We start from the raw sequence: 25,365 nt of genomic DNA on the forward strand, positions 1-25,365 counted from the left end.
CCCAAGGGATGACGAGGTTGAACGGTCATAAACTCCTGCAAGACCATTTCAGGCTGGACATAAGGAAGAATTTCTTTACTGTCCAAGGCCCCAAGGTCTGGAACAGCCTGCCATCGGAGGTGGTTCAAGCACCTACTTTGAACACCTTCAAGAGCAAATTGGATGCTTATCTTGCTGGGATCCTATGTCCCCATCTGACTTCCTGCCCTTTGGGTGGGGGGCTGGACTCGATGATCTTCCAAGGTCCCTTCCAGCCCTAATGTCTATGAAATCTATGAAATCTAGAAGACCAAGCATATGGGTAGAAATTTTAAGGATGGTCTTATAGTGATTTGTGTTATATTATATCTGGAATGGTTGGTATACAAAGTTGACACTGGAAAATAATTCCAAAATTCTCTTTATCCTGTTGCAGTTTGAGTAATTGAAAATTGGTAGTAACTATTGCATGTGACGGGCATGCCAGGATAAAGCTACACTTTATACTAATACAAAAGATAGAATTTTGAAGGGCTTCTCCATTAAGTCCTTAGCAAACTGATACTCATATAGAAGAGTTTTTTTAATAAATTATTTTATTTCCACAACTGATGCAACTACAAAAGGGAATTGCAACAGTTAGTGAGTTTAAAAACATATTTTATTGAAATAAATATAACATAATATTCAGGCATAGTTGCTAATCTGAACTGTTAAACCTAATGGATTATCAGATTCAGTGGTCAGTGAAGCATATTTTCTAATCATCTCCTGGAGAAATATAATACTTCACTGTAACACATCACAGAATTTTAAGCAGATATATATATACTAAAAGCAACTACTGCCTGAAACATGTAGTGCAGTAAGATTACTTGCACAAGTAAAAGCTGCTCAGAAGCAAGAGAGGGTTTTCAAGCCCTAAGGGACTAGATATAATTTAAGGATTTTGCATGGATTAAAATGTCAAAAAGTTATTAAACATCCTCAACAATGGTTAATGACAATAGTAGAAAATTACATACTGTTAGATGCAGGATTACAATGATATAATTAGAAAGCTATCCTATTAATTTGAATACTTTCTTCTAATGTAAACTGTCCAAAAGTGAAGAGAATATGATAAGAGAATAAGTTGATAATCAAGCCAATGGCTGTGTTCAGATAAAAATTTCAAGACAAGACAGAGGAATTAAGCATCAGCTCGGAACAAACATTTCTGAAGAAACAGCAAAGCATTTTGATCCCAAAATTTAACAGCTTGTATATACCAAAGCTTCCAGACTTACTTGATTCAAATTTTTCATTTGATTTGTAAGCTAAGGGGCAGACAAAGGTAATGATAAAAAATAGTGAAATATTTTTCACTGTCTAGAACAAGTCAAAGGTTCCACCCTGAATATAAAGACCCAATTAGGATGTTATAAACAAAGAAAGAGGAATTAGCAGAAACATAAGTCACCTCAAGGTGAGATCTAAAATTGTTTTGGAAGTATACTTGTTCTACTAAATTTCAGTTGTTGGTAGAAAGCATACAGCTTCATCTTTGCTCTATACAAGGCCAGTGTTCTTCAACATGTTGGCCCCACCACCCAAATGAGTGGTGTGAGGCTGTCCACAGGCCAGAATGGGCTCTGTGCACCAGAATCAGGCCTCACATGGCCTTGGCTGGCCCCTGTATGCCTGCATCAAGCCGCACACCGCTCCTATCCAGTTCCACATAGCAAGATTGGGTTCCACACCAGCTGTACATGCCAGAATTGGACCCCAGTGCCCCACAGCACCCCCACAGAGCCCCGCACATGGGGTCCTGCCACGTGCTGCACACCAGAATCAGGTCTTGCACTACCTTGCACTCCTGATGGTGGTCAAGGCCACACTATCCAGCCCACAGGACTCCCCATGGATCCTTAAATTTTGTAGCCAGGGAGCAGCAATTAATGCTGCCAGCATTCTCCTGCCACCAGATTTTAACACCCAGGGGAAGCCACTCAGGCCAGATGACATTGCTCAGGGGGCACAGTCTTGATCACAGGCAAGGGCTTGAGCCTCTCTGCACTAGACAGTAATGAATCTGTTTTGCCTTGAACATGTGTGAATATATATATAAATAATCAGCCATAATATTATTTCCGGTAAGGAAGACATTTGACAACAAACCCTTACTCATTTGATAAGCTCCTGCTTATCCTGCTGGCTCAAGTCAGAGTCCATTTGCTTATATTCTATTCAGGGATAAGAATACTTTTTTTGTTCACCATCTTGTACAAACACTCAGTGGGAAAATACTGTTGACAGCAAAGCAGATTTATACATCATAACTTCTTCCCCCAGAAAAGAAAGTATTAGCCCCAGGCAAAATGTTGTGACTAGGCAGCCTTATATTAATGGAGGTTTGAATTGCTTCTAGACTTCTGAAAAGCCTTTAAACAGTTCAGTGAGAAAACACTTGGACAGAATTCAGCAGTCTTTTGATTTGACCCCTGGTCAATGTATTGTCAAGCACTGTTGAAAAGTGTGGCTATATATCTATTAAAATATTAAGTAGCTTAGACAAAGTCTAGTTACTTATGCCAACTTAACACAGTGCCACCATAAAGTTGCTAATGACACAAAAGGCACTAGTCATTTTTCCTATGACAGCTTATATGCAGAACAAAAAAAGAAAAAGCATAACATTACAGATAATTACTATTAAAAAAAATATGATTAGTAAAGAGGAATTCCTGTCATTTTGCACCTTTATTCATAGCTGTCAATGGCATACTCTATGTATAAAACCAGAAAAACTGTTGGACTATTAAGAAGTAGCCACAGGAGATAAATACTATGCTTAACGATGATTTATAACTTGTTTAAATGAGGATTGGATAAGTATTAAAACAGTGTCTTCAGTCTCACAGGAAAAGAAACAGGGCACAGAAGTTTTATAGTTATAATAAGAATTCATTTAATCAGACTAACCAAACAGAGAAAAAATGGAAGGCTTTTACAGGTAATCAGAAAGCATTTTCTCTGTTGCATTGAGGATCTTAAATTAACACAAATATACTACAGTGCCTGTACTGCTCTTATAAGGCCATATACTACTTTTGAGACAAGAGCATTTCCAGTAGTATCAGTAGGAGCACTGAGGGTGGAACATGACCACTATAATGAATATGGGCAAGGGAAATAAAATACAATCAGCCTCCTTTTTTTCTCCTTCAATCAAAGGGCAAGAACATTTCCTGCCAAATATTGCCCTTGTGGCTCTTCCTTTAGAGAAAACTTGTTTAGAAAATATTTGATTATGCTGTCAAGGATGCTAAAATAAAAAAAGATGTGCAGAAGGGGAATAAAGTAAAAGTAAAGGAACTGTTTTCAGGCATATAAATTACTTTGCTTCCGTAGTAGAAGGATCATGAATATGAACAGTGCTGAATTCTAGAGAAACAATTTGTCATTATTAAAATTAGTGCTTTGCCAACACAAAATCTCAGTCTTGGATTGCTTTTTCTGTTAATGTAGCTGTTTGTGCAGTTAAGGGGTCCAAAGGTTCTGGGATTCCCTATCAGTGACTGGGACTGTAGCTCAAGAGGTGCAAACCAGGAAGGCTGCAATCTGTAATAGTCCTCTGTCAGGATACCGAACACCCTAAAAAACTGAAATTGAAAGAGGTATTTGCCTGGTCAGCCCCTCAAGGTATGATATTAGTAAATGGTCCCTGGACTGTTTTGCATTTCTGAGCGTTACACTATATACACACATGAAAATACAGTATGCTGGTATCTCAATCCAAGTCCTGGTACAATTGTATACCAGTTTTTTACCACAATGAAAAAAGACAGATTAGTAAAATTCATTTTGCCCTGGAACATCTGTGTAGGAGAGAGTGGCATGAGGGCAATAAATATGCTACTAAATGTCATTTATAATGGATTTCTAATTTCCCTATAATATTAATGTTCTTCCGTGAATCTTACAAAACAACTACCTTTTGAATAAGGTAAAAATGTATCCCCAAATCTTTTACTTGCCTTAATTTTTTGTTTCCTTGGGCTAATTTTTTTTAAGAGGTGTAGGCACATGGGAGAAAAGAAATGCTAAGTAAAGACGGGAAAAAGGAATGTGGCTAACTCTCTGACAGCAAAAACATTCACTCAAAAACCCTGCAAGCTCTATTTCTGCTCCTGGTTTTCTGAGGCAAGTTGGACTGAGCAGCAGTAAGGATGTTAAGGGTAATATTCTTTCTGTTTAATTATTGAACAGTTGATGGGAGAAGGTGGAGCACATTATTTATACATAAGTTATGTAATTGATTTTTTTAGTGTGCAAGTGCTAAATCGATGGATAGGCACATTTTTAAATACCAACATAAATAAATAATAAAGATATGAGGCATATTTGATTGCAATGTTTAAGATAATTAGGCTGGTTCAGATTGTCCTTCTGTGCTGGCAGTATTGGTTGAGTCATCATTTTAATACTGGAGTGTTAAAAGTCAGTTTCCAGTCATTATTGAGAGAATTTATTCCAGGATGCAAACAGACGCTCAATTGAATGAATAACCAGAAACTCTGGTGCTGCTTTCATTTTTACAGGTTGAGCTAAACAATAGTAATTTTGACAGCTAACGACTACTGGAAAAAACACTAAAAACAACCTTAGTCAATCAATGGCTACACCAGCATATAAACCAGAGTGGCCATGCTGAGTTCAACAGAGCTATGGTAATATACCCCTGCTGAAGATCTGGCCTATTATCTTGAGGTTCCATCCAGAAGAGCTCTTTATATACACAAATGTTTTGAAGTACAACAGCTCTGTACCTGTTATACAAAATAATTATATAAATATACTCAAAAGTAGAATCTTAAAATTACCTTGTCTCATTTTTAAAAAGTTGCTTTTCAATTTATTTTAGGTTCCAAAGGCTCAGATTATTAAAGGTATTTAGTAAGGTACACCAGTATATCAGTCCATATCAGATCAGCACTGATAAAAGGAAAATTGATATTATTGCAAATCAGGGTTTCTCGGCCAGTGTAGCTGATAATGTCACTGATAAATGCCACATGCATTTATAGCTATTAGGTAAAAGTGCCAAAAAACCCTACTGAAGCACCTGAACTGTACAGATGCTGCAGAGCCAGGTCCAACTAACACAATACTTCTGGTAAAGCATGGTTGTATTTTTTTAATGTTTGTAAGCAACCTTAAACCAAGAATAAGCTCTCTTTTTTATGCATGAATAATAATAAAGTGTATTTGGTCCAAATTTGTAGCACTGCCTCTCTCAGTACAAAATATAACGGCTGCTGGTTTAGAAGCAGACCCTGTTAATATGTTTCCCACTTACAATTATATTAAGATGAGCCTTTTAATTGTCATTTGTAATTCCTCCTAACTAATATATTCCTAAATTTTAGAAAAATGAAGCATATCTAAATTTTAGCTAAATCTAACATTTTTTTTTAACAGAAGCATCCATTTATTTAGTTTTTGACATAGTAATGGACAACTTTCACTATATTTATAGAAATTACTATTTTAGTTTTCAATTATAATGTTTATAGATTCATAGTTTCATAGATGCTAGGGTCAGAAGGGAACTCAACAGATCATTGAGTCTGACCCCCTCCCTAGGCAGGAAAGAGTGTTGGGGTCAGGTGACCCCAGCCAGATGCCTATCTAGCCTTCTCTTAAAGACACCCAAAGTAGGGGAGAGCACCACCTCCCTGGGAAACCCATTCCAAATTTTGGCCACCCTTACCATGAAGAAGTTTTTCTTCATACCTAGCCTAAGTCTGCTCTCTGTCAGTTTGTGACCATTGTTTCTTGTTACCCCAAGAGGCTCCCTAGAGCCTACCCAATCCCTTGCTGTGCCCCCCTAATGAATTTTTTGGTGGCCACAAGATCACCTCTCAGCCTTCACTTGCAGAGGCTGAAGAGGTCCAGGTCCCTCAGTCTCTCCTTGGAGAGCTTGTCCTGTAAGCCCCTAACCATATGAATGGCCCTCCTCTGGACCCTCTTGAGTCTATCAATATCGTTCTTGAAGTACAACGTCCAAAACTGGACACAGTATTCCAACTGTGGACTGACCAATGCCACATAGAGGAGAAGTATCACCTCCTTGGTTTTATTTGTCATGTATCTGCTCATGCATAATAAAGTGTGGTTGCTTTCCTGATGATTTTCATCACACTGACAACTCATGTTCATCTTGGAGTCCACTATGACTGAGGTCCCTTTCCACTTCTGTGCTGCAGAGAGGGTCACTTCCCAGCCAGTAGACATGCTGGATATTTTTGTGCCCTAGGTCCATCATGCTGCACTTGTCCTTGTTGTACTGTCCTTGATGTTCTTTAAACTGGTACACTAGAAAGCAACATATATGATTCAGCCACTACAACCCTGGAAAGGCACCACTAGAAACACAATGTGAACCAAACTAATAAGAATAAAAATCTATTTTTATTACATATGATTAGGTATTTTTAGACCTGAGAAGAAAGAAAACATGAAGCAAGTATAAAATCGATGGAGTGATGTCTTCCTTACTGCATGAGAGGCTTAAAGTAATAACTCTCAGTGTGTCTACACATGTTTTTACATACATCTAAACTTAATGCACAGGTGCCTAATGAACATTAAGGCTATTTAGGCACACATCTACACATGCATGTGCTACAGCACACTAACATGGTGTGCGGACTGACTTGGGACTAAAGTTAGTCCAAAGGCAGTCGACATACACAGAGTAATGTTCTTTAGTGCATCTACATGTGTGTTAAGGCACTTCAGCTATTTGCGCCTAAATTTGAAACCTTTTGCAGGTATCAAATTTAGGCATGAATAGTCTAAAATCATCATTTTAAGATGCATTAAAAGTGTGCATGTGTAGACCTACACCTTTAATGTGCCTTAAGAATAGCTAATGCACCTTATATCGCCACATGTAGATGCACCCACTGAGTTATGAACTATTCATCTCAGTGCTGCTGCTTCTAAAAACTGAACAGAATGGGTGGCCATAAATTGTCAGTCACATAACCACACCTATCACCTATTGCTTCTTGTGATTAGTCAGGCATCAGAGCATTATTGTATTAGCCACTGTACAAGCCTACATAATAAGTCTTAGTCCTGATAATCATGTATTCTACTACTATGGAATAGACATTGTAGATGGGAGTCTTAAGTAACACCATGTGTTTTGTCCCCACTTGTCTCTTACTTGCCCCATCTTCATCTAAAACCACCGGAAAAGTTTAGAATCCCCTACCACTGGCTACACAAACTTTATGTCATCTGAGGATTATGCCACAAGAGGTTGACCTCAAGGCCAGGTACATACATTACACATTTACCAGTATAAGTGATTGGAAGATGGTCTATATCTATGACAGAACAGAAGTTCAGTACATATATACTAAATTAAAAATGGAGGCACCCAGCCTAAGATTTGCCCCTGCTCCCTCCACCACCTTGCACTAGAGGATGAACCTGTGTCTTGTTTTCAACTGATCTCAATGATACTGCTTACAGAAAACCATATAACTTACATTAGTTTCACCTCAGGCTTTTTGAATGTCTGTACTTAGCCCAGAAGTAGGTTTCTGGTTGCTTTTTGCTGTCTTGACAGCATAAAGAACCTGGAGCAGGTTAGGGTCTGAGCCTTTAAAATCTATAAGCAGCAGTTGTTCTAAATAAACCAAAAAGGAGGCTTCATTTGGTGCTGCCAATAAGTCATGTATTAAGTTCATATCGGTTAGAAGTCACTTTTGGCGTATTTTATATTGAGACTTTTCCTTCAAAATCAGTGCTATTTCAGGACATGGTTGAAGCACCCTAAATGCACTGACAAATGGTGCACCCCAGAAGTTTGCACCAAAATTAATTACACTGTGCTTAGTATGTGTTGCATTTTTAATTAATCAGGCCTGTACTGAAAGAAAAGAAAAATGGGTCGTCAAGCGATTGCTCTTTGAAATACAGCAAGAGCCTTCTGTTCTCTGTTAGAACAGCTGCCCTCATTGTGCTGCCTTCACGAAGTCACTGCCCAGCTTCTTTATTCAGGAAGATTAGTGTTTACATACTCATCTGTCTCAAGTCAAAACATTTCTGGTTTGTGAATAATTCACTATCCAAATATTATGACCGAGAATCTGGGAAGCTGGTAAATAACCACATGCAGGATGTAGCTTCTGTTGGATTTTGTTGGATAAAAGAAATACATAATAACTACTCTTCCCCTTCCCTTCCCCCCCTTCCAGGAAAAATGTAATTTGCCAACCAGGATAATACATTGCATGCACAAGTGATCTGAGGACTTCAGTAGCATTATTTTGTTTGTTTTAGAAAAGAGGCAATAAGAAATTTGACTGTTGTGTCTTAATTGGGACCATTAACATGGATTATGGAACATCAGTAGGGATACCTCAGTTGCAACAGTACAATGAAAACTACCTTAGCCCTTGAACTGCAACTCACCTTTTTCCCTGGCATAACATGGGTTTAAAATACATTAAGTTTTCATAAAAGGAGCTGAATTGACAGTCATGGAAAATATTTATAATCACTTGCAGAAAAACTTCCTAGCACAAGCCATATAATTTCTCCTGCTATTTTGGGGCCATGGTTAAGGGACATGTAGATAGCTGTAGTAGAAGTGCTTGATTATAGTTGGGTGGATCAATTTCATAGACATCAGGGCTGGAAGGGACCTCGGGAGATCATCGAGTCCAGCCCAAATTTAAGTCTGGGCCTTTTTGTTGGAACTGTTTGCTAATCAACATCTCAAGTCAGCACTTGTATTGGTTCTGGAGGTTGGATGTCTACTCAGTAGGAACTACAGACATGCCAACATCTCTGGCAAATAGAAAGGAGGATTACAATATGAAAATTGGATGTATACCAATATTAAAATGTTTGTCAATGCCCTTAAGCTCCTTTTCTGTTATCCATGATAGAGGGTGGGTAGGACAACTTGTCTCTCACTTGACAGAGGGTAGTCCTATTGAAGAAAAAAAGCCAGCTACCTGTGTTGAGATCTTTTAGTCCTTTGGAAAAAGTTTCTGTTGGTATTGAGAGTCTTGCTCCTCTCCTTCTGGATGAGCATATATGGTGCTCTGTTCCTATAATCTATAGGCTGAAGAGCCATTGGATGTAGGCCATAGATGCAGGGCTTTAGTAGCATTTGGTACTAGAGGACCTTGTTGATATTCAATGGCAGGCCTTTTCCTGTGCCACAGTGAGGAGAAGCAGTGCAGCAGGCATTCCCCCTACTTCCCCACCCATGCTGTGACAAGAAGTGGTGACCGCAGCCCCATAGTGCCTACCTGGATGCCTGCCTCTACCCAAGCTAAATCATTCCAGCCTGTAGTCTGCCAGGGTTGCTGACCACTGGGATAGTACATCGGACAAGAACCCAAGACATATGGGTTCATCGTCCAGTTCTGTTATCGGCCTGCTGAGTGGCCAAGGTAAATTGCTTCATGTTGCTATACCTTAGTTTCCTAGTCTGTAACATTTAGAGAATGTCACTTCCTTTGTAAAGCCCATTGGGATCTACTGGTGAACAACACTATAGCACACCTTATTGTCCTTATTACCTAACATAAAATGGAAAAGGAGAAAGAATTAAGACTGGCTTTGGTAGACAGAGAGAAGACTAAATTTTAAAAAAATGGCACGAGTCTGAAATGCGAAGGGAGAGATTGAAGTGCAGAGCATAGAGGTGCAGTATGAGAAGAAGAAATCAGAAAGTTAAGAGGAAACAATTCTGAAACTCCATTTAATTCAGCACTTAATCCTCATTTTGCCTTCCCTACTTAATTAACTCTCCTCCTGAATTGTTTATTTTTGGATGTTGAGTTTAATATAGTAGGTCAGTACAAATTCAGGGACCACTTGAACTGTGCTCTCATGTAAAATGTATGCATTCTGGACACTTACATCACAGTGAACAAAATAAGCCTAACACCAGCTCTACCATAAGGTAATGCACAATTGTTTTTAATCAATTTATTGCACTAACAATGAGGTTTTATTCAGTAGCTTTCTGTATATTATATTAATTTAGTACATATTGCTCATGTAAGATTAAATGTAAGATTAGCTCAGCTCTAACCCTGAACCCTTGCCAGTCTTAGGAATTTGAGATATGTAGTGAGTGTTTCCTTGCGACATTTGTGTTAGATCACTACACAAAGAACCATCTTGTGATTCTTCTAAAAAATTGCTATCCTTAAATCACCGTAAAGCTTGACCATTGTGTATTATTATTCTGTGTTTCATAACGTTTTGTTATGGAAAATATAACAACAAGGTTATAGCCTAAACTACTGACTGGCAGTACTTACTAATTTAAACAGAGGAGGAAACATATATGCCTTCATCAGTTCTAACTCATCATGGTCTTCTTTAGGCAGGAATATTGTGTATTGCACAGGAGTTCTTTCTTGATGACCACATGCAGTACCATAGTGCAGTGCAAAATTATTATGCATTGAACCATCCCCAGACGCCTTTAATGGCTTTGTGCCAACTCAGCAATTTTTCTGAAACATTATTTTCTCCTACATATAGAAGCACTGAAGGTAAAATCCATTTTCATGACAATGCACAGCATACATGGACGTTTGTTGTCATTCTCCTTTGCTCTGGAAAGAAGCATTAAACAGTAAACTGTGATTTTATAAACTAATCTTTGCATTCACTTCTAACAAGAAGACAACACAAGGGCAGGTTACATAGAGAAAATGGGCCTGGAATTTGGATCTAAACTTTCTCAGAATTCACATGTATTCAGGTTTGAGGTTTGGATTTGGGTACAGCCCTAATTAAACTGTTAAATTAAAATGAGCTAAACTTCTGAAGGGTCTAATGCTTGTACATTTACACAGAAAAAATCTGTAAGATTCAAACTGGAAGAAGAGAACGAAAGAGATGGGGTTTACTGGCATATATTTTCTTTGCTAAAAGATATTGCTAATATCCCAATTGTGTCAAATAATTCTAAAATGCAAATTGCACAAGCACTGCATTTGGTAATTTAAGCGTAGTCCAACTTTGGGTGGTTTTTTTTAATGCTGTACTGTTGCCAGTCTCTGTTCAGAGAAGACTCAGAACAGAATAAAAATGAAGAATAAATTACTTTTTGTGGAATAAAGTGGGTACATTGCAAACTCATTGCAGATGGGCCGTGAGGGACACTTTCACCTAAGTTCCATTCATCTTCGCCTTATAGAAGTACTAAAAGCCTTATAAATAATGTAACAAACTAATGGACATGTTTTTAAACATTGTGGGCCCACTCTGAAAGGAATGGCACATCGGCTGGGCTACAGGGGTGAAAATGGAAAGCTCACTGCTTCTATCCTACAGTTACTGTAAAAGGCAGAGTAAGAGGCATGCAGCCTTTTTGGTCAGCAGTATCACTGCTCCCTGAGGGCTTGAAACTTGAGCACTTTGGCCTTGCTGCAGATATGCACTCATGCATGTGCTTAACTCGAAAATATTGTAAATGGTCCCACTGATTTTATTTTTCCTGGATCAGGATGAATTATATAGTTGGTTACTAATGATGTGGAGCTAGATTCATGTGGGACACTTAGGGTGTGAACAAGTTTTAATTTAAGCCAGCTAAACATGAGTTGGGATCAAAGTATGCAAGCATTTGCTGCTTGCTGGAAGGAGGTGCAGGCAGCCAGAGGCAAGGCAGTCAGGGGTGCATGGATTGGCAGGTCTGCAGAAGGGGCTGGTGGGTTCAGGAGTAGTTGGTGAGTCCAGGGGGTTGGCAGGTCCAAGGGGGTCTGCCTCATCTGAGGTAGGGTGGGCTGGTAGGGGAGTAAAAATAGCATGGCTGGAGGGGCTGTGGAACCTGGCTGGACTCTCCCACCCCTGGGCATATGCTGTAAATGCATACAGGTGTTCCCTAGGGTGGAGTAATATTTGCTAGATTGGGTTAACCCCTTGCCAACAGATACTTAGTTCACCCCGACCAGAACTAACTTTAGATTGAGGTCATCATTTTTAGGGTGACCTAAACCCTGTGAACACTTGCCCACCCAACAATTTACATCGCCTTAGCTTTGGTTAGGGTGAGCTAAATGTCACACTTCTACATACACGTAGGCCTCTAAATCCATGCTTTTAATCCTCCAGAAACAAACATGTACCTGGTGTTTTCTAAATTCTCTTATAGCCTAAGTGTCTCCGAATAAAGTACTGTCAGTGCTTAAATGCCAGCTGCTGGGTTTGCTCAGAATTGGGTGAGTTGTTTCATAGATTTCATAGACATTCGGGCTGGGAGGGACCCTGGAGGATCATTGAGTCCAGCCCCCCACCCCAGGGGCAGGAAGTCAGCTGGGGTCATAGGATCCCAGCAACATAAGCATCCAAATGTGTTTTGAAGGTGTTCAAAGTGGGTGCTTGAACCACCTTAGGTGGCAGTCTATTCCAAACCTTGGGGGCCTGGACAGTGAAGCTCTTTCTTATGTCGAGCCTGAACTGGTTACGGCGGAGTTTGTGACCATTTGATCTTGTCACCCCTTGTGATAGTCCCTGGTTGCTCAGGGCCTATTTCACAACTAAGTCCTGGCAAGATTCACTAAAAAAATGTTTTCCTGTCTTTCTCACTTGCAGAGCTTGACCCAGTACATATGTGCATAGATCACACCTAATGTTATACAAGTAATAGCCAAAAAAAGCATTTCCCCTTTTTAGCCACTAGATACCCTAGATGTGTGGGGTTCAAATTCTCCCTCTGCAGGAAATTACTTAGGGTCTCCCATTTCTCAGAAGAATGCCATAATATTTGAGAAACACAGCTCTCTGGCATGCATCGTGCTCAGTCATCTTGTTGGAGCTGCTCCCTTTGCCTAAATAAGTAAATATTTATTGGGCCATATCAGAACCATTTTTTGGGCAAGTAGTCAAGGCAATTGCCTACAGTCCCAAACCATGGGGGATGCCATAAGGTTAAGTTATGCAGGTTGGTTGGCATTCAGATAGAGAAAAAGGAGAGAAGCACTTACCCTGTGTATAACTCTCTACCAGTCTAATGCCAGTCCTGGGTGTGAGAAATGCTGTCGTTAGGTCAAATAGCTGGGCTATAGAAGAGTCAAGTTTCAGTTCCTATTCCACTTCTTCCTCTGAGTATGAACTGACCTTGCTTACACGCCTAACTGAAGAATAGGGTTTGTGCCTATGAATACTAAGCAGATGTAAGTGCTTCCCTCCAGTGCAGAGTTAGGCATCAAAGTCCTCATAAAGGATAGGGCAAAGGCACAGCCCTCCTCCTTGGTATTCCCTAGTAGCTGGTTTAGATGGCTCAGCGTGTTTTTATTAATCCCTTTCTGTAGGTACCTAACTTTCCCTAGACAGTCCGTATGTCTTGCCAGGGACTGTACGCTCCACCAAGCACAAGGGTCCCTAAAAGTTAAGGGCTGCCATGCTGAGCATGATTTTACCTCATAGTGGGTGCACCTACACAAAGACACTGCAGAGTAGACTAATTAGCTCTGCAGTAAAGCATCATTGTCTACACATGCACTGGTGTTAGGGAGCAGTAAATTAAATAACTCCACTGTACTATCTTACGGCAGAGTAACTAAGTGCTAAAATGCACATGTAGATGGTGACAGGCTAGCTGCAGCATGAGGGTGCTAAAGTGTGGGGGTTGCCTGCTATCTAGCCACACGGCTCCACACTTTAGCAACCTCATGCCCTAGGCAGCCTCACCACTGCCCAACACTGCTCCCCAGAGCCCAAGTCTGACCCCCTTGAATGCTCCTTCCCAGCCCAGGGATGCTTCACCTCAGCTCAAATTGCTGCTATCCTGGGTATATGTGTAGACAGTGCACCCAGGACCAGTTTCCTCTGGTTCAAATGGCTCCAGAGTTTTTTGTTTCATATTAATTGCGTGTTCAGCTGCACCCAGTGATGTCAGAGTACACCCATGCTATATATATAGAAGAAGATATATATTTTCCCTATGGATTAAAAAAAATACAGCATCATTAAGCATCCTGGGCTGTTTAATCTTTAATCTGCTGAATCCCCACGTCACCTCATCATTTATTCTCATTTCATCTTCATTCAAATAGCTATGTGTGATGCCAAATCTCTTAGTTTCCTGTAATATATTTTACCATGTAAGTGGCACTTTGATAGAAGAGTATTTGTCCTTCAGGTATCTAGCTACTTCTGGTTTGGGATTTTATACTGGGATGTGTGTTTCCTATTTAGGAGCACTGAAGTCATTTTCTTTGATGTGAAAGATAGATGCATTTGGAGGCTTAATTCACTGCTATGATTGGTGCACAGGACTGTGGTTAAGGTTAAGGTGAAAATTTCATTGGCTGTGGATGCCTTATCCACCCCTATAATTGCACAAGTAAATGCACAAGTGTGACAGGATTTTCTTTTTCTTTTTCTTCCTGAGATAACATTAAGATGGGTGGGTAAAATGCAAATCTCCATGTCAATGTGCCCTGAAGATCACTGCATTTCCTGGATATTTAAAAGTAATTTTGCCTGCCACCTCCTACTTCATAATAACACTATCTGAATCCTGGTATAATTACTGAGAAATGCACTTCATGACATGTCTTATTTCTTAATTGCAGTTGGTGAGATTAGTTATTTTGTGCTTATTGTGATCAGATGCATGTTCTTTCATGGTAACCTTCCAGCAATTCAGCTGAAAACAAAGGGAAATATATGATGATCATTTACCACTGTGATACATTTCTTGAAAATTTTGTAATTAACTGCCATTGTCAGCATACATTATATTTAAGGCTAGTCCCCTGAATAAAGTAGGCAGGTAGTAAAATCTTACTTGATAGTATCCTATAAAGCTAAACAGTGAATATTTTAGTTATAAATTAATGCCCTTGCAGTCCTGAATTTTAATTTACTGTCTTTATATCTTTATACAAAGTTATTCGTCACACTGTTCATACAAATTCCTCTTTTTATCCCTTAGAATGCTATGTTGTGGTCTGCAAAGCCATGGTCATGTTAAAGAGAAACAAAATAAGGTTGATAAATAAAAAGACAGAAAAAATATTGCTTTGAAGAAGAAATTCGATCTATTTGTGATATCTTATTTGAGATATCATCATTCATAAAAGCTTGAAAGTTCTGGATGCCAAAAATAAATTATCTAGCTGACTTGCTATCTTTAAGTAAACAAACCTGAAATTGGGTTAGATAACATATTAGGAATGTTTTCAAATATTCTCTGTACAGTGCACCCATCATTTTAAGTCCAAAACACAGTGAATGATTGGGATCTATCATCAAATTCATAACCAGTGGAGGTTATACTGGGCTATCAAAAAACATTGGACTGAATTTTGCCTGTTTGGACCCAGGAGAAAAGCAACAGATAGAGGAAGATAGGACAGGGAAAAAATTCTCTGCTCGTTTTATCTCATGAAAACCTGATAATAGGTCCATTCCCTCAGTCTTCTACAAGTTTCATGAAACCATAGATTCATAGATGCAAGGTTGGAGGGGACATGAGCAGATCATCAAGTCTGACCCCCTGCCCTGGGCAGGAAAGAATACTGGGCTTATATGACCCCCACTAAGTTAAGTTCATGTGACCCCAGTTAGGTAGTTATCAAGCCTCATTTAAAGATTCCTAAGGTAGGAGCCAGCACCACTTCCCTTGGAAGCTGGTTCCACATCCTGGCTGCCTTGACTGTGAAGTAGTGCCTCCTGATGTATAGCCTGAACCTACTCTCAATCAACTTGTGGCCATTATTCCTTGTTACTCCAGGAGGCGCTCAGGGGAACAGGGTCTCACCCATTCCCCTCTGTCCCCCTTAGTAAGTTTATAGATGGCCACTATGTCCCCTCTCAGCCTTCTCTTGTGGAGGCTGAATAGGACCAGGTCCCTTAGCCTCTCCTCGTAGGGCCTGCCCTGCTGCCCCCTGATTATGTGAGTGGCCAGAATTAGACCTTAAAATGTGGCCCACATCTTTAAAGAATAAGGTTCTATAACCCAGTCACATCTTTGAAAAGGTTTATTTACTGTATTTACTTGAATAGAAGATGCCCCCCCCGCCCAATAATTAGATTCTATATATGGAAAAATTATAAATTTATTATAATTTTCCAGGTATAAAATCTAGCTATTGGAAGTTTGCCTTGAATTTGTCCCCCTTCAACTGCTACAGCAGAGAAAATAAAATCTTGGAGATCAAGTAGCCTCTTTACTCTCTGCTTTCCACCAACTTTTTCCTTTGGCAACCCTTTCCCCCTCTTTTTACTGTCAAACCCTGCTCTCCCTGAGCAAATGGAAGTGAGGAGCTTTCAAAACATTAACTCATAGGCTAGTATCATACACTAATATCTATGATGCTAATCAATGAGATACATAGATATTAGTCCAAAACCAAAGGTTTGTGATTTGTCATATAGTTCATTGGGCTGGGCCCCAGCAGAGTCAACAGGATTTCAAGCTACAGTGACTGTATGTATGTATACTCCAGTATGTGTCTGCACTCCAGATATGCCCCCACAAAGGAGCCATGTACTAATTAGCCCTCCACTCATGCCTGGAGTGTTTTTGTTATGAGTCCTGGGAGCTTCCAAAAAATTATATGCAGATGAAGCGCAGGGCAACGTGGTACAGCTTCACATCATGAAGGGCAGAGCCACACTAATCACATGCTACAGGCTGAGAGAGGGGGCAACAGAGGGATCCTGAGTGGCACGTTTGGGCCCCATTCTGTGATGTTTGCTAGGCTGGTGCAGAAATGGGAATCATTGGAAATGGGAAAGAAAGGCACAGCTCAGCTATGAAAAGGAAATAAAAATGTAATCAGCGTAGTGGCACACCATGACTTGATAAAATGTCAGCAGTGCAGGGGACTGTGCTTCATGGGCCCTATGACATATCTAATTCAGATGGGCTGTACTAATCTGTCCTTGTGGTAGCTTCCCATCAGCATGTTTGCCCAATTTTGGCCATATGTTTTATAGTCGTGCTTAGTGTTGGTTGCATTTAATCAACTTCATAGTCAGTTTCTATTACTGAGCACATGCTGCTTTTGGCAGCAGTTTAATGATAAATGGTGTTTTTAATGAGATTTCCTTTCATGTGATTATAAGACAAGGGGCTGTTTCCCCTATGCCAATTAGGGAAAAAACCACATCTTGTATTTGAATATATATGGTACCTATTATACTCCTGCTCACATTGGGGATACTTAGTTGGGGGTGGTTGTGGCTGGCCAGAATGTGGAGGGACCACTAGTACTGTCTTTCTAGCATAATTGTAACTTTTCTGTATTTTGGGTGAAAAGCAAATGTTCTGTACACATGAAAAGCATGACATTTCATGAGGTAAAAAAAAAGAAAATATACAGTCCAACATAGAAGTACTATTTTGTAAATTATGTGTATTTCAGTGGGGAAGCTGATGAGTGAATAAATACTCCTTGAGCTAATTGTGTAGGTGCAGACAAAGCTGGAGCTGTAGAACTCACAAAAAGGCATGCTCCCAAGTTAGCAATCCACGTGTCAAATGTGCCAAAGTAATTCCCTACAAATCTAGTTTAGTTATGTAATAGTTATTATGGTGAAATACAAGACTTGAACTTCCAAACAGATACTGCCACATCCAGTAATGTACAGCTGTTGTAAAGCTTCTAAACAGTTTTTTTTTCCCTTTCAGATCAGCATCTTCATGACACATTTGTCCAACTATGGGAATGATCGCCTAGGGTTATACACCTTTGTGAATCTGGCCAACTTTGTTAAAAGTTGGACTAACTTAAAACTACAGACTCTACCTCCAGTTCAGCTGGCTCATAAATACTTTGAACTCTTTCCTGAACAAAAGGACCCTCTCTGGCAGGTAATACATGGTTAGAGTAATCCCAGTCATAATTCTTAAATTACAGGAGAATCCTAATTTAATTTTTTCTTAAGAAAATGATGATTATGACATTAAAAATGAAGATAGTTTGTTTTAAATGCCTTTAGGTTCACTTAATTGTCTACATAAACAACAGTTTTTGACTAAGAATAGATTTACAGATACAGGTAAATCAGGCCACCTGGCTTTGTTCAACCAAATACCAGTCATATTGAGAGCAGCTGAATGCTATTTGTCTAGGAAAAGGCTTTCCTTCCCTCCTCTCTTTTATTTTCTTGATGCATCACATTGTATTAACCCATGATACATAATCAATAAGATCAATTCAGACACCAGATAGTGAGATCTACCACAAGGCAGACAATGCAGATTCACTGCATCCATTAATATGGAATCACTTGTATTATGTCACCGTATCTGTTATAAGGAATCCCAGAGACCATGTTTACCTTCAATGAAACAACAATGGGCCTGTTCAGGAGAAACACTCATCATGAACTGTTAAACTCTGAAAAGAGGAAACGTATCTCTGTAACCCATAAACCACAAATTTTCACAACTTTTCAGGCATGTATCAGCATTGACCATACTGCCAATATTGAAGTGTCCAGAACATTATTATGTATTCACCATTTTCTCCTTTTCAGACCATGTTGTACTGATGTGTGATCTCAGATACATAACATAAGCTTAACTCCATGGAAACCTGTTTAGCAAATTCAGTTTTACCTTTGTCTCATGAAAGAAAAATTTCTTTGGGCAAGATGTAAAAACTAGTGAACTTGGTGGTGCTTCTATTCACTAAAGCAGAACTACATTGATTTGTGCTAAAGGTTTTGTCCTGATGTATTTTGTTAACTTGATTCAATAGAACATATGCCCAATCATGCAGTGACTAGGCATGGTTTTACTTTTAGGTGTATGGGATGTTTTACTATGGGCAGAGGGATGAGTATTTATGGAAATATGGGGGGAGCTGGAGCATTTTGCTTGACTAGCATTATAGTGGGCATGTCTATAAGAGACACTATGTTGATATAGCTCGTTGCTACAGCGACATAGCATTGGCGGGCATGAAGTGTAACACCGCCGCTACTGTGCAGTAGCAATGAGTTTAAAGCTAATGCAAGTACTAAGTGGCGCATGTGTAGATGCACCTAATGATTATGAAATGTGTTCAACTGACAGACCCTGAGAATATCATGTTTCACTTTAGACAGAACACCAGATGAAGCAATGTGAACAGTACTGCTAGATATAATTCTTGATTTTGGCAGATTTCCTCCAAGGATGAGAAAGTATTTCATTTTCTTTGCCCCAGAGAAAAGATCTCCAATAAGACTATTTTACATGCCATGGACAAATAGAAATTTCTTTTCTACTGCTACAAATTCCCCACAGACTGGAGTCTTTCCTCCTCCTCTCCCTTCTCACCCTCTCTGGGAAAGTTATGGGGGTGTTTCCTTGCAGCTGGACTCCTGAATGATGCTGAACACATAAAGATATACTGTAGTTCAGCTGGAAACTATGAGCATGATATAGGAACCATTTGGTCAAATTCTGTGTCCTGTATTATGTGTGAGGTCACAGTAGATAATTACCCTATGAATACATATGAATATATATATAGAGAGAGGGAAAGAAATGTAGTAGTTGATCCTATAAAGTTTTAAACAATTGCTTGACTCTGTTGACTATTCTAGGGATCAGTCTTATAAGCTACAGTGTATTTTTGCCCTAGTGTAGCGAATCATTCAAGTGCAAGCCAAACTTACTTAAGTGCCTCAATGAATTAATGCCGGAGTGCTCAATATCTTACAGGCCTGGATTCTTAAGAAGAAATTTGGAGATTGTTGTTATTGACTCCAAAGAGACTAACATTTCACAACTGCTTTGTAACTTTGCAAGATCAAGACACTTGAAATATTTTCCAATATGACAGAAATAACTTTCTTTTCTTCCTCAGAATCCATGTGATGATAAGCGACACAGGGATATCTGGTCAAGAGATAAAACTTGTGACCATCTACCAAAATTTCTTGTGATAGGACCCCAGAAAACTGGTGAGAAGATGGTGAATTTAAATTACTTGAATAAAGAATGTGATCCTAAAGACAGTGTATCCTTACCTTTCAGTGCTACACTTACATATTTAGTACAGAGCATGGTGAAGCAGATTCAATTATATAGAGGTGCTAGATTCTGAATGGGAACGGACAGCAATAATTAACTCTTCTGTTGCTTATGGTATGGAGCAAACTGATTTGCAAAACATAGAAACTTTCTTCCAGAACCATCCGGGACTTTTAGAATACAGCCCAGATTGTTGTCATGGTTTTTCCATCAGAAGAAGGACCAGGGGTTTCCCAACATAGCCTGTTTTCAGTTGCTTGTTCAGATTTAAGGGGCCTGAATAGATTCAACAACATGTCTGAATTGGAAAGGCTCAAGAGGTTCAAATAGATTTTTTTTGAGTTATTTTCTCTTAAACATTTTAAAGGAAACTTTTTTTCCAACTTTGGTTTATTTTGATTTTTTTTCCTGCCTAGAATTTTGACATAACTTCCTTTTTGTGAGTTCTACTGTTTCTATTATTGTTCTCAGGCCTAATTTCAGTGCAGTTATAGGAAATCAGGATAAAGTTCACTCCTGTGTCAAAGGGCTAATGCCTTGTTTTAAGGAGACCTTTAAGTATCACAGCCTTTCTTTGGCACTCTGTATAGAGGTAAATTTTATTCACAGTGAATGTGAATTATTTCATTCCCCAACAATGAAAACAATGCAATTAGACACTGGAAATGAAATAGGTGCACACTAAGTTTTGTTAATTGTCTTTATGTAAGGGATGACTTTGTGCTGATTAATTTCTCAGATGTTGAAGTAGAATCGTCTATGATGGCAATAGAGAGTTAAGTATTTCACTGATAACATGATGCCTTCAATTAGAGCATTTAATACATTCTACTGTCTATACTGATTTCTTTTGTTAAGTGTATTGAGAGCTAAAGATGAGAAGCACAGTATAAGATTAAGGAGTAGTGGTACATTACAATTTTTATATGCTTAGTTCAGATACCAATTAATAAAAGTTTGTATTGTGTTTCTGGGTTCTGAAGTCAATACATTTGTAATAAGAGTGCAGTCAAGAAAGTAAATGCAGATGTTTACAATAAACAAACAGTCTGTCATGAGACCCAAAGGGAAAATTACTGTTAAGACCTCTTATCCAATATCTTTGCTTTGTTGAATTAATTATAATTAATAATAAAATTACTTATCACTTGCCCCTTTCAGTTCAGGATCTGAAAGCACTTTGCAAACATTAATTGATTAATTAATCCTCATAATGTCCCTCTGGGATAGCCAGTATCATTATTGACTTGCTACAGAAGATAGAAAGAGGTTAAATGAGTTAGTCTGAACTCAGGTAGAAAGCAGGGTACACTGGCATCTTAGGGTTCATGCAGATATTACACTTAGATCGACCATACATATATTTGGGAAATGTAGATCAGGCAAAAATAGCCCGATCTAACTTAGTTCACCTAAGGAGCTGCACTATGTACGCTGGGATAACCCATTCTAATCTCACTGAAAATGCGTACATGTTTAGAGTGCATCTCTGGGGCTGTGGAAGCCCAGCCACTTGTTCTAACCTCCGAGCCACGGGGCTGTGCTTTTGTTAGCACCAGTCCCCCAACCCTGACTGAGCTATTTTTAGTTCTTTGGGGCCCCCCATTCCTGGACAGACACCACTTCTGCATGTAACCCTTGCCCCCTTCAATCCCACCAATCCCCCTTTCAGATCCACTAGTTCTGACTTAATTAGATTGTATTCCTAATGTAACTCTCAGCACTGACTGTGTGAGTGCAAGTGGGGACCCGAACTACAATCATGCATCTTAAAGTAAGCCATGTGATCCTAGATCAGGTCCTGTGAACATGTGCACATGCACATAATCCATCACAGGAAGATAACAAATTACCCAAGATTATTTAGAGAGTCCATGAGAGAGTCAATGGGTGCATCTGCATGAGATGCTTCATGCCCATTGGACTAATTCTACCACTAATTGGTGTGGCTGGCAAAAATTGTGCTAATGCAGTGATGCACGGTAGATTTAGGCCAATGCTCATTAAGCATCACACAAAAAGCATTCATCTGCACTAATGCGCAGTAGCGCCAATTATAGCACATTAAGTTTAGTACCTATTATTACAGGTACTAAACTTAATGTGCCATAATTATGGATCATTAATGACTATGTACATGTGTTCACTAAGACACTGACTCCTGATATCCAGTTAAATGTCCTAAACATTAGGTATTCCCTCTAGAATATATATTTTAAATATTTATAGATATAAGCCCTTTGATGTGAAGGGCAGCATATAAATCAAACAAAGTAATAAATAATGCACTCACACACACACACACACACACACACACACACACACACACGCGTAATAAATAATGCACTCACACACACACACACACACACACACACACACACACACACACACACACACAAGATGCATCTACATGTGCCCCTATGGTGCCATTGTTATAACATTACTGTGCGGTGCCAATGGCACACAGTTATTTTTAGCCACTACGTGGCTGTAATGATGCACTATAGCGAGGGACCATGTCACTATGGCGACGTAGCTGCGGCATCACAGTTTTTGCCTGCCAATGCTGTGTCACCATAGTGTGTTGCTATGGTGTAGACACGACCACAGATATGCACACTTAACTTTTAAATATGTATATTTAAGATTATCTTTTTTGTTGCAATTTTTCATTGATTTCTCACCAAAGTCACCATAGTTGCCATCCTAATGATGACACAGTGGGAAAAAATCTTTAATAAAGAACAAGTTTTAAATGGTATATAATCCATGAACACAAAGGTTTTTAAAGACAATCTGCTAATGCTTGTTTAAAATCAAACATCATCTTTCATCCTCTTTGCTTATTAATAATTCCTGCAAGGAAGCTATCCAAGATACTTACACCTACTATGCTGGAAATGGATGCTGTCTCTTGGACAAGAGTTTTTATCCTGTAACATTAAACAGTCCACAGAAGATAAAGCATAGATGACAAAGGGAATCTGAGAGAAATGGAAATGGAAACCATCAATAATTATTTATGAAACATTATATGAGGTATACAAGATTTTAAGATGAAATACATTACTAATGTTAGGGCCACATCATTAATACTGTACATGTGCGTGTGTGTATGTGTATACATGCACACACATATACATAAGCCATACATGTATAGAAATTACATATCTAAATATAGAAATTACATATATAGAAATTATAAAAATCAATAGAAACATCATGATGCATGCATGAGCACATTATCTGGATTTTTTAAAATGTGAATGGATTACTGACTGTAGAATAAATAGGTCTACATGCATTATGTGTTTAAACTGAATATTCTGCATGCTAATACCTGCCTTTCAGCAATAGTTATTTTTCTTGTGAACATTTTTTGGTACAATTAGTCATGTATTTGTTCAGAAATACTTGCTTAAACAAAATGTTTACAATGTTTTTTATCCTACCTGACAACATCATATAATCTAAAGTGTACTTTTTCTTTAGGAACAACAGCACTTTATTTATTTCTTCTCATGCATCCTTCCATCATCAGTAATCTCCCTAGTCCAAAAACGTTTGAAGAAGTTCAGTTCTTTAATGGAAACAACTACCACAAGGGAATTGACTGGTAAGAAGAATAACAAAGAAAGAAATGTTTGTTATTAGCACAGACTAAATCACATTCAAGCAATTATGGAAGTATGTTTAACACATACATAATTACTAGATAAATTTGTTAGGCTTAACACTATCTGAGGGAATGAGAAAATAGTTCATAATGATGGGACATTTAATCAACTGTTACCCTTAACTTTAATTAAATTAACATATTAGGGAGTCCAACTGTGATGGCCTGCCTCATGTTAAGTAATACTTTCTCTGGTATGGTTTCAGCTTGACGATATTGATTTTACTTCTGCCTGTTCCTCTAACTGGGCTAATTGTGAAGTCCTACTTAGCATAAGTAAGAATGTAATTATTGGCACAACCTGTCAAATGTGGACTAGTCAGAATAAAAGACACTCATTAATAAGTAACTTTAGGTTGAGTTTTTTTCCTGTGCATTTTAATACTTTTTTTTATTGTTTTCACTTAAAAATTGTTTTGTAAACCTTTATGTTCCAAAAAGTTCTAGCAGTTCTCAAACTTAAATAAAGACTGATAATTAGAATGAATATCATAACACACATAAATTTTAAATGTTAATCCAATTAAGCTGTTTTTATTGAACAAAGCCAAACATAAAAACTGAATATATTTTCTACAATATAGAAGCACAACAAAACATATAAAATCTCACTGAAAAGACAGGTTATCACCACAGTTGCATTTAACTTAAGAGACTATTCAATTATTAGGTTCAAAATGTCATGAAAACCAAGGAAGGAGTGATGCTTCATTGTATATATTTTTTCCATACTGCATAGTGGAATGTGTGTCATGCTATTGATCTAGCAAGAGTCCTGATGCCTTTTATTAGACTGATTCGTATTTTTAGCAGCAAGTTTATTAATTCTGTGTACTTTTTGTTTATTTCTGGGACATGCAGAGATTTTAAAATAATCAAAGATAAGAGAGGTTGCAAATTTACTTTTAGTATTTTGTTAACCCCAGCATACATTTTGATCCATGGTCAATACAAAGGGGTATATTCAAATAGCATGCAGGATAATTAACCTACAGTGATTCCACAGAAACAAACAGAAGCTTTTTCTATATTGATTTTAGATATTTTCTAAATAAAAATCCATCTTGCTCTATGCAATATAAAAAGCCAGCTCATCAGCTGTTACAAATTAGAATAGTTCTATTGATTAGCTCAAAATAAACAAAGTTGCATAGAGAGTTTCAGAAGAATAAAAATAAGCTTGTCATGTTATTTTTCTGGTTTTCTTTATAGAATTTTTATGGATGTGAGGGAAATATGATCCCTGCTCTGGACCTTTTACACTGGCTTAATGGTACAGTAGCAGCATAAATGGGCTTTAAAAGCCATAGATCCAGCCAGTGCACAATTCCCCATTGTAGAAAGCAAGGAAGACTGTATTCAAAGGATCCTTTTGCAAACCTGGGCAAAGGGAGCATTCTGGAGGTGGACTGACAGGCAGAAGGCACATGCTGAGTCTGCTCGTGCAGCACTGTGCAGGTTATGGAACGTCATTGCTACACAAGCTATAATGAAAGCATCTCTCCAGGACCATTTTATTAATGCCAGGGACCTCTCCAGACCCTGGAACAGCTAAGAACTGGGAAACTATAAAGATGGCTTAAACCCTCTTCTCCTGTCCTCCCTTGAACCATGTTTATTGTCCTTTTACTTTTTGGCTCTCTCTGCCACCTGAAAACCACACTCAGAAGCACTGCAGGAAAGGGCAACCATG

At 38.6% G+C, this 25,365-nt stretch overlaps 1 protein-coding gene across 2 annotated transcripts in view; it reads left to right on the forward strand.

Annotated features, from left to right (window-relative positions):
• NDST4 (N-deacetylase and N-sulfotransferase 4) overlaps positions 1–25,365 on the forward strand; it is a 170,610-nt gene that overhangs the window by 126,166 nt on the left and 19,079 nt on the right. For both annotated transcript variants that reach the window (XM_019534053.1, XM_019534052.1), the window contains exons 8-10: positions 17,660–17,842; positions 19,830–19,926; positions 23,489–23,612. In XM_019534053.1, coding sequence (XP_019389598.1) covers positions 17,660–17,842; positions 19,830–19,926; positions 23,489–23,612 — 404 coding nt within the window. The remainder of the gene's footprint in view (positions 1–17,659; positions 17,843–19,829; positions 19,927–23,488; positions 23,613–25,365) is intronic.

This window comes from Crocodylus porosus, unplaced genomic scaffold (genome assembly GCF_001723895.1).
Source record: "Crocodylus porosus isolate Cpor-Errol unplaced genomic scaffold, CroPor_comp1, whole genome shotgun sequence".
Lineage (NCBI taxonomy): Eukaryota > Metazoa > Chordata > Crocodylia > Crocodylidae > Crocodylus > Crocodylus porosus.